Source organism: Mustela erminea, chromosome 11, assembly GCF_009829155.1.
Source record: "Mustela erminea isolate mMusErm1 chromosome 11, mMusErm1.Pri, whole genome shotgun sequence".
NCBI classification, from domain to species: Eukaryota; Metazoa; Chordata; class Mammalia; order Carnivora; family Mustelidae; genus Mustela; species Mustela erminea.
This window is the reverse complement of record NC_045624.1, coordinates 71,196,988-71,214,640: the sequence shown is the minus strand read 5'-3', so window position 1 is coordinate 71,214,640 and position 17,653 is coordinate 71,196,988. Positions and strand designations below refer to the sequence as shown.

The following is a 17,653-nucleotide window of genomic DNA, read 5'->3' as shown; positions in this document are numbered from 1 at the left end:
TACCTATATAAAGAAAACTATATAGTACCTATATAAAGGACATTAACAAATACTTGAATAAACAGAGGTAATATGTTTATGACTAAGAATTCTGAATAGTATAGCATAGTCACATCTCCCCAGGTTAACTAGGAAGTATCATACAATCCTATTAATAATCCACATTGGATCTTAGTAAGTGTATATGTTTGGTGATTCAGTGGTTAAACTCAGTGAACATATGTATTTACATATATATTTACATATATAATTGATTTATAAAAGGCAGACTGGATAAAAATACTTGAGAACTTTACTCATGATTATTGCTCAGTGGGGTGGTATTATAGGTTTTTCTTTCTAATTTTTTTTTGGATTACCCAAATTTTTAAAAATTACAAAGTAAGATCATCTTTATAGTATGGTGCCTTTATTTTAGAATAAGAAGATCGCATGAGCCTTAGTATCCCATTTTCATAGCTTGTGTAAGATTTGTGAAACAGTAGTTTGAGATTCTTGATGATGAAAAGGCGCACAGAGCCTTTTTAACTTCAGTAATCAAACTGAAACAGGAAGATTGAATTAAATGATTATCACATATATTTGTTTATAGGCATTCAGGATTTCCTAAGAGTATAACAGCCAGTTTAACTTGATTTTCTTCTTTTCAAAGCCATATGAAGGATTACGGCCTCAGGACCTTCGTAGATTGAAAGATATGCTTATCGTGGAGACAGCAGACATGCTTCAGGCTCCACTGTTTACTGCTGAAGCTTTACTTCGAGCTCATGGTAATGAAAAATGTCTTGTGCTTCTGTACATAAATGCCTTTTGAAACTTCTGAGTTAAAACATGGCTATTTTACTATATCAGTATAAAACAAAATGGTTTGTTAAACAAGCCTAAGTTGTTTTTTGTGTAGTGGTTACTGTAGTACCCAGCATATTTAGAACATTCCGTATTTTAGAGTACAAAGTGGCTATAAATCATAGAGGAGAAATGGGAAGTTTGTGTTTTAAAAACCAGGCTACTAAATCAGCTTATGGATTGTCTAATTTTAGAAATGTGCCTGATTTGAGCAGGGTTGAAGGTTGGAATCCATAGTCCTAGTCCTAGTTTTAACATTAATTTTTACTAAAGTCAGTTAAATACCTAACAGTTGTAGTATTAGTACTGTCAGTTACATTTATTTTATATAAAAGCTGTTTCTCACTGTGAAGTGTACAAAGAGAAGTTATGGAGTCAACACAAAAATATACAACCCTTTTTAAATTTGTTTGTTTTGTTTTGTTTTAGGGTTTTTTGTTGTTGCTTTTTAAAGGACATTACCAACTTTACTCAGGAAAAATACTCAGTTTTAAGTTCTCTGTGATACTTAAGGCAGCCATTCTGATTGTTGTCACAAGCTGAGTTGGACCCCATCATTGCACAGTTTATATTGGATATTTTGGTTGGTTTCAAAGATACTTTTTTTCTGATTTAAAAATTATTTTGAAAAAGAGAAAGGTGAATGGCTCTTCTGCCTGGCTTACCGGTCTGTTTGAACTATAAATTTGTATCATCAAAACCAAAATAGAATGTCAATTTCCAAAATTTTTTATGTAATTTTTTGATCAGAAGAAAATTTAAAATTCTCTATTTCATCATCCTTTGGTCATCACTGTGAATAATTTGATATATAACTTTCTAGAATCCCTACGTTCAATATTGATATTTCCTAGAGTTCTGTACTTGAGATTATTCCCACTTTATATACCAGTGGCTTGTAAATTTTAGTATAAATGAGGATTACCTGAGAAACTAAACAGAGATTCCTAGACTGTTTTCAAGTCTAAGTCATTAGGTGAGGGTGAGGCTTAAAATACATGTTGTAAAGATGCCTCCCAAGTTGGCAGACATTTATCTAACGAAACTGAAGCTTTCAAAAACCACTCAAATAATAAAGAGTGTATCTGCAGCCTGACTTTAGTAAAGTATTTGAGGTTGGGCTTCTAAATGTCTGTTTAACATTTTTTTTTCTTCAATCCAAGGATGTCCACACCTAAACTCCTCTTTTCTCCCACTATCTTGATACACAAGCATCACATTCATCAAATTACACTGCCAGAAATGTGAAAGTCGTAGTTTACTCCTCCAAGCCTGTTACATTTGGCCACAGTCTCATCATTTCTCTTCTTAAGTGTCTCTCATCTTCCCTTCTCCCCACCCCCGACTCCCTCTCTTGCTCTTTCCATTCCCACTGCCACTGACTTAAATTCAGGCTGTCATTCGTTTCCATCTAAATCATAGTCTGCTGAGTCCTGGTCTCCAGTGTTGTCATTCTTCTTTCATCCTATTAATTTTTCGTATTGCCATTAGACTGTTCTTTGAAAATGCACATTTGAGCATGTCACTCCCTTGCTGAAGAACTCTTCACTAGGTCTCTATGGACTTAAAACCATCCAAACCCTTCAGTAGATCTTCATGACCCAGATTTGTTTACCTGGTCTGTCATCTCCCCATTTCTCTACTTACCCACTCTTGCTTTTCCTTAGTAACCATGTCTTCCAGGAAACCTTTCCGCTTATGTGTTCCCAAGTCTGAACCAAGACCTTCCTGTCTATTCCTACTACATCCTGTGTCATACAGTTAAAGTATAATTTTATAGTAATCTCCTCATTTGCTTTTCTTCTAGATTAACCTGTGAGCTCTTAGAGGGTAGCTTTTAATGTTTTTTGTTTCCATAGTACCTGACATACACTAAGCTCTCAGAAAATGGTTATAGAATGAATAATACATAATAAATAATATACCTGAAGTGTTATTTATATATATGTTACTCCTGTACATATTCCATTGCCCAGAATTCAGTGACTTGGCTACAAGCAACAGTTCTACACTGGAGCATTTTGTGTATTTATAACCATTTCTGCCACAGGTATCTGCAATCACCTAGATAATGTATCATAACTCTAAGTTACAATTTATAGAGAATCTAAGTTATGTAGAGTATCATGGCTCAGGTTACAGTATATAGAGAATCGAAGCCTAACCTTATGAAAAATTTTTAAAAGGAACATTTTTATCTCTCTTTGTTTACATTGTGTCATCAAGTATTATTAAATGATCAACTCCAGGGGCACCTGGGTGACTCAGTTTGTTAAATGTCCAACTCTTGTTGTCAGCTCAGGTATGATCTCAGGGTTGTAAGATCGAGCCCCACATCAGGGGGGCTCCATGCTGAGCATGGAGCCTGCTTTAGATTAATTCTCTCTCTCCCTCTGCCCCTCCCCCCCAAAAAATGGGGTAAAAATTTTTACCCCATTGATAGTTTCCTAAGTTACTTCTTTTACATAATAAGGATCAGTTCTAATAAGGTGACAATCTAATTGAATTTTCTTATTTGGTGTTATTTATTCTGTGATAACTTTTTTGATAACTTAGTAGTCTATATTTCATTTCCCTGTTTAGTCATAAAATAGAGGCTGGCAGGTTTTCAAATGGACATCTCTTCTGTATTGTTTGTGTAATACTAGTAACAGTGACATTTGATAATCAAGTAAGATTTACAGAGATAACTGATGTTAGTGAATAAAATAGTGCACAGAACTATAATTTATACTTAATTGCTCTCGGAGTCAGAATAGCCTCTGTTTCAGAGCTATTGAACTGAATGAACTATTTGGAAGATTTATAGGTTATATCCTGGGTAACATTCACTCAGCTTTACACAGGAAAGTAGATTTGAGTATTATAGTATCTGTTGTCAAATTTAGTCCCAAGGTAATGAAGTTGATCTAGATTAAGCAGAAGACAGAAATGTTTGTCAGTATTTACTATGCAGTAATTGAATTTTAAGGAAGACTCTCTTAGGAATACAGAGGTCATTCTCTGAGTATTTCCTCAGTAATACAAGTAACTTATAGTTGAATGCTACCTAATAAGAAAATAAATAAAACTTTAAAAATACAAGATGAAGGGCAATTTGCTTATGGTTAGAATTAACTTATATTGAGTATTTTTTAAGCTCCCTTGAAGACTCGTCATCTTCTCCAGGCAATAAAGCGTCAGTGGTCTGCATCTTCTCACTCTCCTCTCTTCCTAGGAAATGATACCTTCTTTGAAGGTTTCTGAAGGTGTAGATTTCTGTCTTTTCTTAGCTATACAGCCTTGAATATAGCTACCTATTTTAAAGCATCTCTAGGATATCTCAAAAGCACCTTAAACTCACCATGTCTAAAACTAAAATCATGCTCTTCCACCTGTATCTGATTGTCTGGTATTCCTTATTTACATAGATGGCACCAACCAATAAATAGGTAAACCTGGGACACCAACTTTGATATATCCTGTCCTTCTGACTCTGTGTCCTATTGTCACCAAATTGTCACTTTCACCTTCCATGTGTTAAACTCCTCTCTTTCTCTTTATGTCCTCTACAACCACCCACCTAGCTCTAGCTTCCCTCATCTCTCACTTACACTACCCATTACCATCCTCTTTGGACTGTCTTCCCTCTATTCCTGCCCTGTCCAGTTTCTTTGTTTGTTGTAGCTGGAATTGTCTTTTCAAATCTGATTGTGACAACCTGTCCTTCCTTACACCAAGCTCAGCTTCTCAGTGACTTCCCATCACTCTTGAACTCATGATGAAAAATGTTATTAAAAAGTCCTGCCTGGGGGTGCCTGGGTGGCTCAGTGGATTAAAGCCTCTGCCTTTGGCTCGGGTCATGATCCCAGGGTCCTGGGATCGGGCCCTGCGTCAGGCTCTCTGCTCAGCGGGGAGCCTGCTTCACCCTCTCTCTCTCTGCCTGCCTCTCTGCCTACTTATGATCTCTGTCAAATAAATAAATAAAATATTAAAAAAAAAAGTTCTGCCTGATCTAGTCCCTGACTCTCTTCTCAGCCTCTTCTCATACAGTGCCCTCCCTCTGCTCCCCATGCTACAGTTTCATTGAACTTTCATTTCACAAGGATGCCATCTTCCCTCCTACCACAGGGACTTTGAACATGCTGTGAACTACCAGTCTAGAATGTCTTTTCCCCTCCCTTTTACTACTTAACTCCCACTCACTTTTCAGTTGTCCGCTTCAAGCTACTTCCCCAGAGTCACCTTCTCTGAGTGGTATTCTCTACCTGTCCTTCATGTGGGCATTCTGACAGTGATGATTCTTTTACTTAATGTCTTTCTCCTTTCATGAAGGCAGGAATCCTGCCTGATTTTTCCTCCCTTTGTATCCCTATTACCCGACACAGTGCATGGCACATAAAAGACATTCAGTAATTATTTGCTAAGTGAATGATGTGATAGAATCCAAGCAGAAGTTGTGCTGAAAAATATTCATAATATATAAGACTAAAACTTAGCATATTTAATATCTGTTTATAGAAATTATAGTAGTACTTTTTTTCCTTTATTAAAAAGTGACATAGTGGATACTTTTGAAAAATAATCTTACTGTTCTAAGAAAAGTAATTTTAACTTTTTAAGTAAGTAATAACCTGTCAAAACACTAACATCCATGTAGCAACATTTCTTGGAAGGCACCCATGCAGTTTTTTTCCCTTGTTGGATTTTTCTTCCTCTTTGTGATCTGACAGACCCCTTTTCCAATCTTATTTTCCATCTTTTCAAATGACAACATAGAATGCTATTATTTTACAGGAGTGCTTACATCTCTTCCTTATACTTCTGTCCCCTGCTCATATGGTTTACACAGCTGGAAATACACTTGATGTATCTGTATTGCATCTCTAAATCATAATTATCCTGCTAAACCACCAAATAACACTGATATAATATGGTTGAGAAAAGTCTTGCTTAGAACATTTCCATAGCTTTTTGTATTAGAGCTATAAAATTGTATAGAATGGGCCTATGTTGAATAGTTGGCTCTATACTACTCTTGACACCATATTTCATTGTGCTACAGTGGAAAGAAAACAGGTTTTAGAATCACAGAAATTGGTTTCAAATCCCTCTCTATCTGTGTGAGCCTATCAAGGTTATATCATTTCTCTGAGTCCTCACTTCCTCACCTGAATGATGATTTAGATGTTTTTGGGGAATAATTTGTGTAAAACAACAAAATAATTAGATTTATTATTTTTATTATTTTTAATGGCTCTGAATGTTATAACAACATGATTCACTGGACTTTAAAAAAATGTTCATAGTAGGAAGATCATCTTTTTTAGTTAAGTCAGATGTGAATTCAATACAAAATGTATACCTGATGCGCTAAAACTTTACAACCATAATCCCTTCAGAAGTTTCTTCTGCTTTCAAGCAGTTGATCAAATAATTTTTGGACTCATTGGCATTTTGACGTGTTTATAGCAAGCAACGTAATCATTTTACAGCTTACATCAGTGAAACCAATTGCAAATTTTACAAATTTTCCTGAAAAGAGTAAAATGGCTAAGTCAAATCTACGCCATGAAAAATTTAGTAACTTCCAGAAGTGATGTGCAAGGAAACTCTTTTGTATAAATCTTTTTTTTTTTTTAAGATTTTATTTATTTATTTGACAGACAGAGATCACAAGGCAGAGAGGCAGGCAGGCAGAGAGAGAGGAGGATACAGGCTCTCCGCTGAGCAGAGAGCCCGATGTGGGGCTCAATCCCAGGACCATGAAATCATGACCTGAGCCGAAGACAGAGGCTTTAACCCACTGAGCCACCCAAGTGCCCCGTTTATATAAATCTTATTTTTATTTTAAGATTTTATTTACTTATTTGACAGACACAAGTAGACAGAGAGGCAGGCAGAGAGAGAGAAAGAGACAGGAGGAAACCTCTTTGTTATTAGTAGAAATGACTGGAAATTTTGACAGGATAGTTAGATATTGACATAGTTGTAAGCCACAGTAAATTCTATTTAAAAATATTTGGGGGTTTGGGGCACCTAGGTAACTCAGTCAGTTAAGCGTCCAACTCTTAATCTCAGCTAAGGTCTCAATCTCAGCATCATGAGTTCAAGGCATATGTTAGGTGCCACACTGGGCATAAAGCCTACTTTAAGTAAATAAATAAAAATAAATAAAAAATAAATATAGATTTACTTACTGATTAATAAGTATAATATACGTAGATATTCATTTGTAAATATTAATTTGATATAATTTTCCTTCCTTTAGATGACTTATATCTCTTTAATTTATCCTCACTTTATTTTGTTATTTTTGTTATTATGAGATTCTTAAAACATCACCACATTTCCAATTTTTGAGAGATATCTATTCTATTCTTCTCAAAGACTGGGACAGGGAGAAATTACTTGAAGCTTGGATGTCCAACCCAGAGAACTGCTGCCAACGATCAGGTGTTCAGATGCCAACTCCACCGCCAAGTGGATATAATGCCTGGGACACACTCCCTTCCCCAAGAACTCCAAGGACTACACGTTCTTCTGTCACCTCTCCAGATGAAATAAGTTTGTCTCCTGGAGATTTGGACACCAGTTTGGTATGGTTCAGTATTCAGTGTACTTCCCATAGATTTGTGTTTAGTCTTTTCTCTTTTATTTTTTTTTTTTTTTTTTTTTTTTTTTAAAGATTTTATTTATTTATTTGACATAGAGAGATCACAGTAGGCAGAGAGGCAGGCAGAGAGAGAGAGGAGGAAGCAGGCTCCCTGCTGAGCAGAGAGCCCGATGTGGGACTCGATCCCAGGACCCTGAGATCATGACCTGAGCCGAAGGCAGCGGCTTAACCCACTGAGCCACCCAGGCGCCCCATAGTCTTTTCTCTTTTAAATTATTTAGTATTGTTTCATGGAAGGGGCACCTGGGTGGCTCAGTCATTTAAGCACCTGACTCTTGGTTTTCACTCAGGTTACAGTCTTAGGACTGAGATTGATCCCCATGTTCCCCCGTGTCTGGCTCCATGCTGGGCTTGAAGCCTGCATAAGATTCTCTCCCTCTCCCTTCCGTCTGCCCCTCCCCCTATCCCTATGCTTTCATTGTCCCTCTCTCTCTCTTCCTCTCTCTCTCTCAATATGGGAAAAAAAAAAAAAAAAATATATATATATATATATATGTATGTATGTATATATATTCATTCCCCCACCCCCATGGAACCTCTAGCATATTCATGTAATTGAATCCTGTACCCTTTTTTAAGGATTCAATTATTTCACCCTTTGGTAAATACTATCACAGAGTATTTTTATTATCTCTGAATTATAGATTGAAAAACAAAAGGTTTTCTTTTCTCATTTCAAAACAGTAAACATAAAAGAGTCTGAGAAAGCCATCTAGTACATTTATACTTAAAATCTCTAGGTGCTTAAAGTTTTAAACACACCATACTGAAATATTAAAAGTTGAGTTTGTGATAGGCACTTCAAATTTTAAAAATTAAAAAAAAATTGTATTTTCTTGAAAACACTTCTCATATATTGATAATTATGTATTTGTTTCAGTAAAGCTTTGGAGTATATCATCTAGATACATTTTGATAATAAATGTTTGTTTTTTATTGAGAAACAGTATTGCCAATTGTCTATATATATATATATTTTTTGCCATCATCTATATTGTTAATTGGCATAAAAATTGGTATACTGTTATAGGAAATTTTAACGTTTCTTTAATGGTTCATCCCCTCAAAATATGTGATAAAAATGAAAGCATTCTGGGTTTTATCTAGGCCTTCTTGGAAAATAAAATCCTACTTCTATTATTTGCTTCTGTAACATTGGAATGTTTCCTTCTAATAAGTCATTGTTTAGAAGATACATAGTTTTGTAACAGGGTTCCTTGGGTAGAAATCCTTAAATTCCGACTCTGAATATCCGGAGTTTTTATCTTGAAAACACAACGTTGCTCTGTTTCTGTAGATTTTCTAGGATGAATATAGGCAAAAGGACATGATATTGAAGTGGTTATTTTGCGGTGGACAGTTTGATCTTGACCTGAATAGATTGTAATGGTTTGTTTCTTGTACTTTTTTTTTTTCCCCAAATGCATAGTTGCTGATTAATACATAAATTTGGATTTTAAGAGTTTGACTTGTACATTAAACATTTAAGTCCCTTAATAGCTTATAATGAAGTAGGCATGGTATTTGTTATTCAATCAAAAATAGGTACACTGACTTTAACTTCCCTTACAACTTTGAAACACTTAACTTTATAGTTGCTGTGGGTTTTTTACCCACAGTATTTTTACCTTAAACAATGAGAATAAATGAATATATCATTCTCTGTTCAAAGTATGATTTCATTTAAATCATTGCTCTTCTTCATTTCCAGTGTGACATTTGTATGTGCAGTATTTCAGTATTTGAAGACCCAGTGGATATGCCCTGTGGACATGACTTTTGTAGAGGTTGTTGGGAGTCGTGAGTATATGTGCAGCTTAGTATTTCTTACTGCATGCTAGCACTCTGATTTGGTAATAAAATTGCCTGCTTTAGATATTTAATGATATGGATTATTCATACTGGTTTCACAGTTGCACTGAAATATACTGCACTGATAAGAAAGAATTTTTTTCTCATTTTTACATCTTCACATTTATTCAGTAAAATTTAATTTCATAATTAATATTCTTTAGCTTAATGGAAGGTACTTTTGGAACAAAGCAGGTATATGGAAGTAAGTTTTCTTAGTATTTAATATACATTACATTTAATGTAATGTACATGCAAGCCTACACCTAAGTATCAAGAATTAGGGTTTTTTTATATTCTAAGAATTTGAAAGCATTTGTTTTATGCTTTCTCTAAATTTTTTGTAACAAGCAAATAAATAGCCTTTGAAATCTATAAGAATATGTATGTTTAAAATTCCTTCTCAATCAGTTCAAAGGTTGATGTCTCTTCTAGACATGGTTGAGTACAAATGAGAAATTTATTTTGTTTCTTGTGTTTGTCTCTAGTGTTCTTCCCATTATCTTGCTAAGATTTATATTCTCATGCCATCCATTAACTTTGCTGTAATGTTGCACTTTTCAAGAGAGGTTTACAAATAAAACGAAGGAGAAGATCTATGTAGTTAATGAGCGATAGAGTATCATGTTATCTCTGGAGCACATAAATCCACTGACTAATGACCTAAGCAAAGCATGTCATTAGTAATTAAGGAAATCTGGTTTCAAACTATTCTTTTTCATGAAGTACTAGGTACCAAGTGTAGGGAGCTGGAGAATACTGTGTTGGGTGAGAGAACAAGAACCTGAGCAAATTTTCTGTTGTCCTAAACATATAATAACTGACATATAATAAGCTACATAATTGAAATGAATAATAAGCCTTGACATATGTACACACCCAAGAAACATTACCACAATCAAAAATTATCCCAAAAGTTTCCTTATTTCTCCTTAAAATCCTTCCCACACTTCTCTCTCTGCCTCCCTCACCCTCCCACTATTTCCTCCCTCCAATTTTTTAGACAACCACTCATCTTTCTATCATTCTGGTTCATTTTGAGTACATCCTAAACCAGGATATAGGGGAAGATTTCATTTGGAGGGGAGAAATATTACTGCTTCTTAAAAAATCAGAATGAATGAGAGTATCTGGTCATTCTTTTTAAAACATAGACTAGACTTCACTCTGAATCTAATTAGATAAGATCATATCTGTACAGCTGATACAGGTAAACTGATTGCTAAGGGTCAGGTTTATAGTCCAAACCTAACTGACCTAGTTGTAGGTACAGAAAATGTTCCACAGATATAGTACTTTATTTAGCTTAAAATTGTTAACTCTGTTGTATTAGAGAGTATTTTCTGGGTTCTACCAAGTTTGCTACTGTTGACGATGGTTTCTGTGTGAAAACTGAGTCTCCCCAAAGGATTTACTTGAAGTTTTTGAACTTCTATTTACCTCCCTCACCAAACTTATGTCCCAGGAACCATTTCCCATACTCATCACAGGCTAGCCATGAGAAGTTTATGGTAAGATTTAAATTTGAAAGCTCTAATGATTATTTTCTGTATTACTTTATCAACCTACCTAGGATTCCCCTTTCATCATCCTGCTAGTAGTTCTTGTCAAATCAAGCAGCAAGAAAACAAATTCCAGGTTGGGTGATTTATACATTAAACCATTTTTAAATTAATTGCAGTGCTTTCATAGGCATATAGAAAAGAAACTCACTTGTTTAAGAAGCAGGCAAAAAATTTTAAAGGTCCTTAGATAGTTCAGAAACTCTCAATTTACTCTTCCCTACTCCATAATGTCATCAGTGCAGCCAGATGCTTTGAAGCATCTACTCCAAGCGCTTAAATGAAACAGAAATTACTGTTTTCTACCCAGCCTAGATTATCCTTCCTGCTACTTATTAGTTGTTGATTTAGGTAAATGGTAACCTCCCTGTGCCTCAATTTCCTTATCTCTAAAATGATGATAATAGTAAGTACATCATAGAGTTATTGTGAGTTTACTGTTAAATGGCTTAATATATGAAAAACGCTTAAAACGAACAGGGCCTGGCACATAGTTACTACTCAATAAATGGTAGTTATTATCCTCTTTCTAAGGATGACTGACCTTATAAGATAAAAACATAGGTAAAATCTGCCCTAGATTTCTGCCAACTTTTTTCCTTGATATGATAAGCTCACTTAATTCATTTGCCAAGAAAGTCTACTATAAACCCAAGTCCAGGAAATCATTATTTGTGGTTACTGTTTCAAATCAAAATAGTTTCCCATGATAAATGCAGGTAGGTCTACTTGTAGCTTGAACAATTTCCTAAGTGCTTTTCCTTGAGACAGCCACCATGCTTTGTTTGGTATGCAGCAGTAGAAATTCATTATGTTTACTTCCCAGTTCTTTTCACAAAATGCCCAAAAGATGTGTACTTGTGAGTTAAGATTTAATAAAATAAATAATCAATAAAATGTATTAGTAATTAACCAATAATTCATAATTTATATTACTCTATCAAGGGTATTCTTAAATGAAACTGGCTTTTTTTTTTTCTTTCTGCAAGTGCAAAGCAGTGAAGAATATATATAGTTTTAACACCATTGCCATGATTCATGCTAAGGTACTAGCAGGTTTTTATTTATTTATTTATTTACTTGCTTGCTTATTTATTTAAAAAATAAAACAATTTTGATACCATTATGAAAATAGTTTTGACCTCATAAACCCCCTGAAAAGTCTCAGGTCCACAGATCATACTGTGAGAACAGCTCTATAGTATTTCCCTGAACACTTTATCCATCTTTATTTCTGCCAGGTTGTTTTTCTCGATACAGAATAATGCAGGTAATATTTACCGGTAACTAAGGTACAGAATGCCCTTCTGTTGGGGTATGTCAGAGTTTTGTGAAGTGTGTGTGGTTTTTGAATCATACTGAAAAATAGAGGGTAAGGTTTTAAACATGTTGAATTTTAAATGCACATGAGACATTTAAACAAAAGTACCATGTATGGTCAAGATCTGTAGCTAAGGAGGGAGATCTGGGCTTTAAATTTCAGAGTCATTAGCATATAGGTGGTAGTTTAATTTGGGAGTATTTAGATCACCCAGGAAGACTGAATGAAATGAGAAGGGAAAAGTTTTGGCATGAAAACCCTAGAGAACAGTAAAACGTTAAGTGATCAGGAGAGTGAAAAGCACTAGAGAAAAAGTTGAGTAAGGAGCAACCAAAGGTAAAAAGAATGCCAAGGGGGGATAATAAGTCCTAGAAGCCAGAGAAAAGAGAGAATCTGAAAGAAGGAACTACTTAGCACTATCTGATGCTCCAGAGAAGTCAGGCCAGAAAAAAACTGAGATGTCTTGGATCCTTGAGCTAATGGGTAGTCTTAATGGCCTGTTGAGAGCTGGCCATTCAGTTTAGAGGTGATAAAAGCCAGAGTGTTGCTGGTTGAGAAGTGAATGGGATAGAGTTGAGGAATGACAAATCATTAAACTATTTCGTCAAGAAACTGATGGGAAAGGAAGGTGGAGCTAAAAAGATCATTTAGTTGAGAAATGTTTGAGCGTAGGAAAAAACTTGAGTGTATTGATTGTGCCAAAGACCGATGAGGAAGACAAAAAGACAGAGACAGAGAGAGGGGATAGGTTTCTGGATTGTGCAAATTCTGGAGCTGTCTGGAGTATTTACAGGTTAGCTTGGGGGGTATAGGAGGAAGCCCTCTTTCACTGAAGGGAATAGTGAGAGGAAGGCAAAGGTAGCTAAAGATATGGGTAGGTTCAGGATGTGGTAGGGAGGATATTAGAGAGGGCTCTGTTTTCTTTAAAGTGCCAGGATGGTACTGTGAGAGAAGGTGGAAATGGACCAGAGAGAGCAGATCTGATGAAGTCTCAGTTAGCTTGAATTTTTTTTTTTTTTTTTTTTTTGAATGCAGTTAAATTAAGACACTGAGAGAACCAAACGGAAAATACTGCAGGCAGAATGGTCAAACTGTTGACGGTGATCACTAGAGAATGGTGACTTAGTTCCCTGGCTTTCCATATATTTCCTCTAGGTTTAAGTGTTAAATCACACTTCAAAAGCTAATTTGTTTCTTGTTTTTCTATAGAGAATATTAATAATAATAAAACCCTGCTAAAATTTATAAATTCTTATTCTGTGCCAGGCATCCAGCAGATACTCACACATTATATCATTTAATCTGTGTAACAACCCTCAAGAAGTGCTTATTATGACCTTCATTTTACAGATAGTGAAACAGAACAGGTATATAAATTGTTGAAGATCATATGACTAGTAGTGGCAGACCTGGAATTCTCTAACTCAAAACCCTTCTCCTTAACCACTTGATTCACCTTAGGCTAGATTTCTGCCACTCTCCAGGATAACTTTTCCCTGCCTCAACTAGTGTGCCTAGAGTAAGATACGCAACTTAATACTTATCTAAATGAAATATAAAGAGGTAGTCTTTTCTTCAAAAAGGTATGCTGTCTTCCAGTGCCACTCCCAAATCTCTTGGATTAGCCATGATTTGATTCTGTATAATTGCTCCTTTTTTTTTAAAGGTATAGAATATTGAGAATTGAATATGACCTTCCTAAACCACTCATTTCTGAAACTTGGATACTGTTTCAGATTTTTAGAGAGGATAAAGTAAAAGAAGAGCACTGTGAAAACATATATAAAAAACATAAATACAAGTATGTATATTCATATATGTGTGTATAAGTGAATGAATGGTTGGACAGGTAGTAAGTGTTCAATAAATAATGTTTTGAATTATATAAATCAGTGCATTACAACTGATATTTCATCCTTTGTTTATTGGTATTATTTTACTTATACTCTAACAGAAAATTTAGCATAAAGAAAAATTCATGGAATTTGCAAATAAATTATATTCTTCCCTTTTTTCTATCAATTGATAAATTTTATTAGGTTTTTGAATCTGAAAATTCAAGAGGGTGAAGCTCACAACATTTTCTGTCCTGCATATGATTGCTTCCAACTTGTGCCTGTGGATATCATAGAAAGTGTAGTTTCTAAGGAGATGGACAAACGATATCTACAGTTTGATATTAAGGTATGCTGCCAGTTATCCCAATTTCATTTTCATTTTATGAAACCTGCATAACAGATTTTATTTAATTTTTTTGTTTTATTTTTAAAAACACATAAAATAATGGACTCTGATTTTGTCTCCCAGAAAAACTGCATGAAGGAATGGTGGCATTAATTAAAGTTTTAAGCAAAAGCATTTTTTTTAAAGATTTTATTTATTTGAGAGAGAAAGAGAGAGCACATTTGCAAGAGCAGGAGGAGGGGCAGAAGGAGAGGGAGAAGCAGATTCCCCACTGAGGAGGAACCCCAACACCATGACTCAAGCCCAAGACATAGATCTTAACTGATTGAGCCAGTCAGGTGCCTCCACCTTTAAGAGCAATTTTATTTATTCATTTATTATTTGTTTGTTTGTTTTAGAGAACGCATGCACATGTACATGTGAGTAGGGAGAGGGGCAGAGAAAGAGGGAGAAAGAATCCCAAACAGGTTCCACGCTCAGCACAGAGCCCAACATAGGGCTTGATCTCACAACTCTGAGATCATGACCTGAGCCAAAACCAAGATTTGGGCACTTAGAACTGACTGACTACCTATGCATCCTAAAGCATTATTTTATAGTTATGATAGATAAAATTAAAGTAAAAAATTGTAGTAGTAATTTACCAAACAACAAACAAACTTATTCAAAACTATTTACTCATTTGCCTGTTGGACTTTTGTAACTGATCAAGACAGTGTTCAGAGTAAATAATACCTATTTTTCAGTTTTCCAAAAGACATATTTTAGACTTCTAAATGTAAATATTCAGAAATAAAGATTATCAACTTAGAATGGGTTTTTTTCAAAGAATAGTTTCATATAATGAATTACAATGTTTCTTTTTTTTCCTATATTTATTTTCATTTAAGAATTGTCCAGAAGTATGCAAGTTACTTTCTTGTGTGGTCTAAAAATTATACTTTGGGGATGCCTGGGTGGCTCAGTCAGTTAAGTGTCTGACTCCTGATTTCAGCTCAGGTCATGATCTCCAAGTCATGGGATTGAGCCCCACGTCAGGCTCTGTGCACAGCAGGAAACCTGCTTTAAGATTTTCTTTCTCCCTCTCCTTTTGCCCCTCCTCCCCTATAGTCATGCACGCTCGCTCCTTCTCTCTAAATAAAAAAATTGTGCAAATTTTTTGTAGTCTAAACCTATGACATATGGACTTTTCAAAAAGATGTCCTGCTGTTTCATAACAAAATATCATAATCTGGATTTTTATGTATTACTGGGGTATCATTTAGAAATTTACAGTACTAATACAACTAATACTCATATAATTATTTTCCATCAGAAAAGCAGCAGATTGTATGAGAAAACATTTTTTTAAAAGATTTTATTTATTTATTTGACAGAGATCACGAGTAGGCAGAGAAGCAGGCAGAGAGAGAGGAGGAAGCAGGCTCCCTGTTGAGCAGAGAGCCTGATGCGGGGCTCGATCCCAGGACTCTGGGATCATGACCAGAGCCAAAGGCAGAGGCTTTAACCCACTGAGCCAGCCAGGCGCCCCGTAAACATTTTTAAATTATGTATTTTCTGTGTGAATAATTGCATTTTTGCTTGATCATCATTACCTGGTTTTTAGATTAAAGAAAACATAAATTTAAAAAGTCACATTGTTTCTAAGGTAATTATGTCTTTTTTCCTTCTTACTATAAGTTCCATACTTTTTGGTACTATTTTTAAGTATCTCTTGAAACTGATTTCTCCTTGTTTTTTAGTTCCCCCTTTTTTCCCTCTAAAGTAAATTGACATGAGATATGCTCTGAGAATTAAGAGTTAAAATATTTCTGTTATGTTTTATTATTGCTATTTCAACAGGCCTTCGTTGAAAATAATCCTGCCATTAAATGGTGTCCTACTCCAGGTTGTGAAAGAGCAGTCAGACTTACAAAACAAGGGTCAAATACATCTGGGTCTGATACACTCAGCTTTCCCTTGCTCAGAGCTCCTGCTGTGGACTGTGGAAAAGGACACCTCTTTTGCTGGTCAGTATAAGAGAAGTTGGAATCAGCCTAATCCCCTTTCTCACAGCTTTTAAAGAGACTTTTAACAGAATTGGGTCTTTAGAGTGTAGTATATTTGATATCATTCTTATTAATTTAAAAAATGTGTGATGTGATGAATAGTCATAATTTATATTTATTTTGTGCTTGATGTGTACCAAGCATTATGCCAGATATTTTCATATATTGAATTCTCCCGACAGTGCTATGAGTTCAGTATTGTTACTACACCCATTTTACAGATAAAGAAACTCAGGCATAGAGAAGTTGCCCAGGGATATGCAGCTAAGAAATGGCAGGCATGGAATTAGAACCAAGCTCTGATTCTAGAACCCATGCACTTAAACTCTAGTAACAAATTGCTGAGAATAGACTAGAACATGTTTAGAACTTAAATTTTTTCTTAAAATTGAAGACTCTAGCAGTGATTCTTTCTTTTTTAAAATATTTTATTTATTTATCTGACAGAGATCACAAGTAGGCAGAGAGGCAGGCAGAGAGAGAGGAGGAAGCAGGCTCCCTGCTGAGCAGAGAGCCTGATGTGGGGCTAGATCCCAGGTCCCTGGAATCATGACCTGAGCCAAAGGTAAAGGATTTAACCCACTGAGCCACTCAGACGCCCCAACTCTAGCAGTGATTCTTAACCGTGGATGCCTAGAATTAACTAAGACCCATTTTCCCAAATTTTCACTGTAGGCCCCAACAAGTTGAATTTTTGATGTACTAGGTTTTGCAGTAGGGCCCCCAAAAAGAGGCTTGTAGGTGGTTCTAATGCACAGTCCTAGCTAAGAATCAGTTTGTATGTCTTGTGTTTTTTAACTGTATGTCTATCAGCATTCTGCTTTATTCAGAGTAGATTCAATAATTAACTGTTGGGGTTTTTTTTAGGTAATTAAACGATCAGAAAAAGAATAGCATTTGTTCTTCTTTTCTCTCATTTCCAGATTTATCACATATGCAAGGGTATACTTTAGATGGATATAAGACTACTTACTTACTTACTTATCAGAAACCAAAGTCAAATTATAGCACTGCTATACTAAAAAGGCATAGTTATAGAAATAATCCTATCCTGAAAGGTGTATTACTTGCCATCATCATCATTATCATAAGCTAAAAATATTTCTTGAATTGCCAGTCTTTATATAGCAGTGAACTCTCTAGGTCAGGTGTCAGAAAACTACTGTTCCCACCAATTTTTATTGGA

At 35.2% G+C, this 17,653-nt stretch overlaps 1 protein-coding gene across 4 annotated transcripts in view; it reads left to right on the top strand.

Moving 5' to 3' along the window:
* ANKIB1 (ankyrin repeat and IBR domain containing 1) overlaps positions 1–17,653 on the top strand; it is a 154,921-nt gene that overhangs the window by 90,062 nt on the left and 47,206 nt on the right. For all 4 annotated transcript variants that reach the window (XM_032305005.1, XM_032305001.1, XM_032305004.1 and 1 more), the window contains exons 5-9: positions 653–770; positions 7,216–7,424; positions 9,213–9,301; positions 14,275–14,419; positions 16,262–16,428. In XM_032305005.1, the coding sequence (XP_032160896.1) occupies positions 653–770; positions 7,216–7,424; positions 9,213–9,301; positions 14,275–14,419; positions 16,262–16,428 (728 nt within the window). The remainder of the gene's footprint in view (positions 1–652; positions 771–7,215; positions 7,425–9,212; positions 9,302–14,274; positions 14,420–16,261; positions 16,429–17,653) is intronic.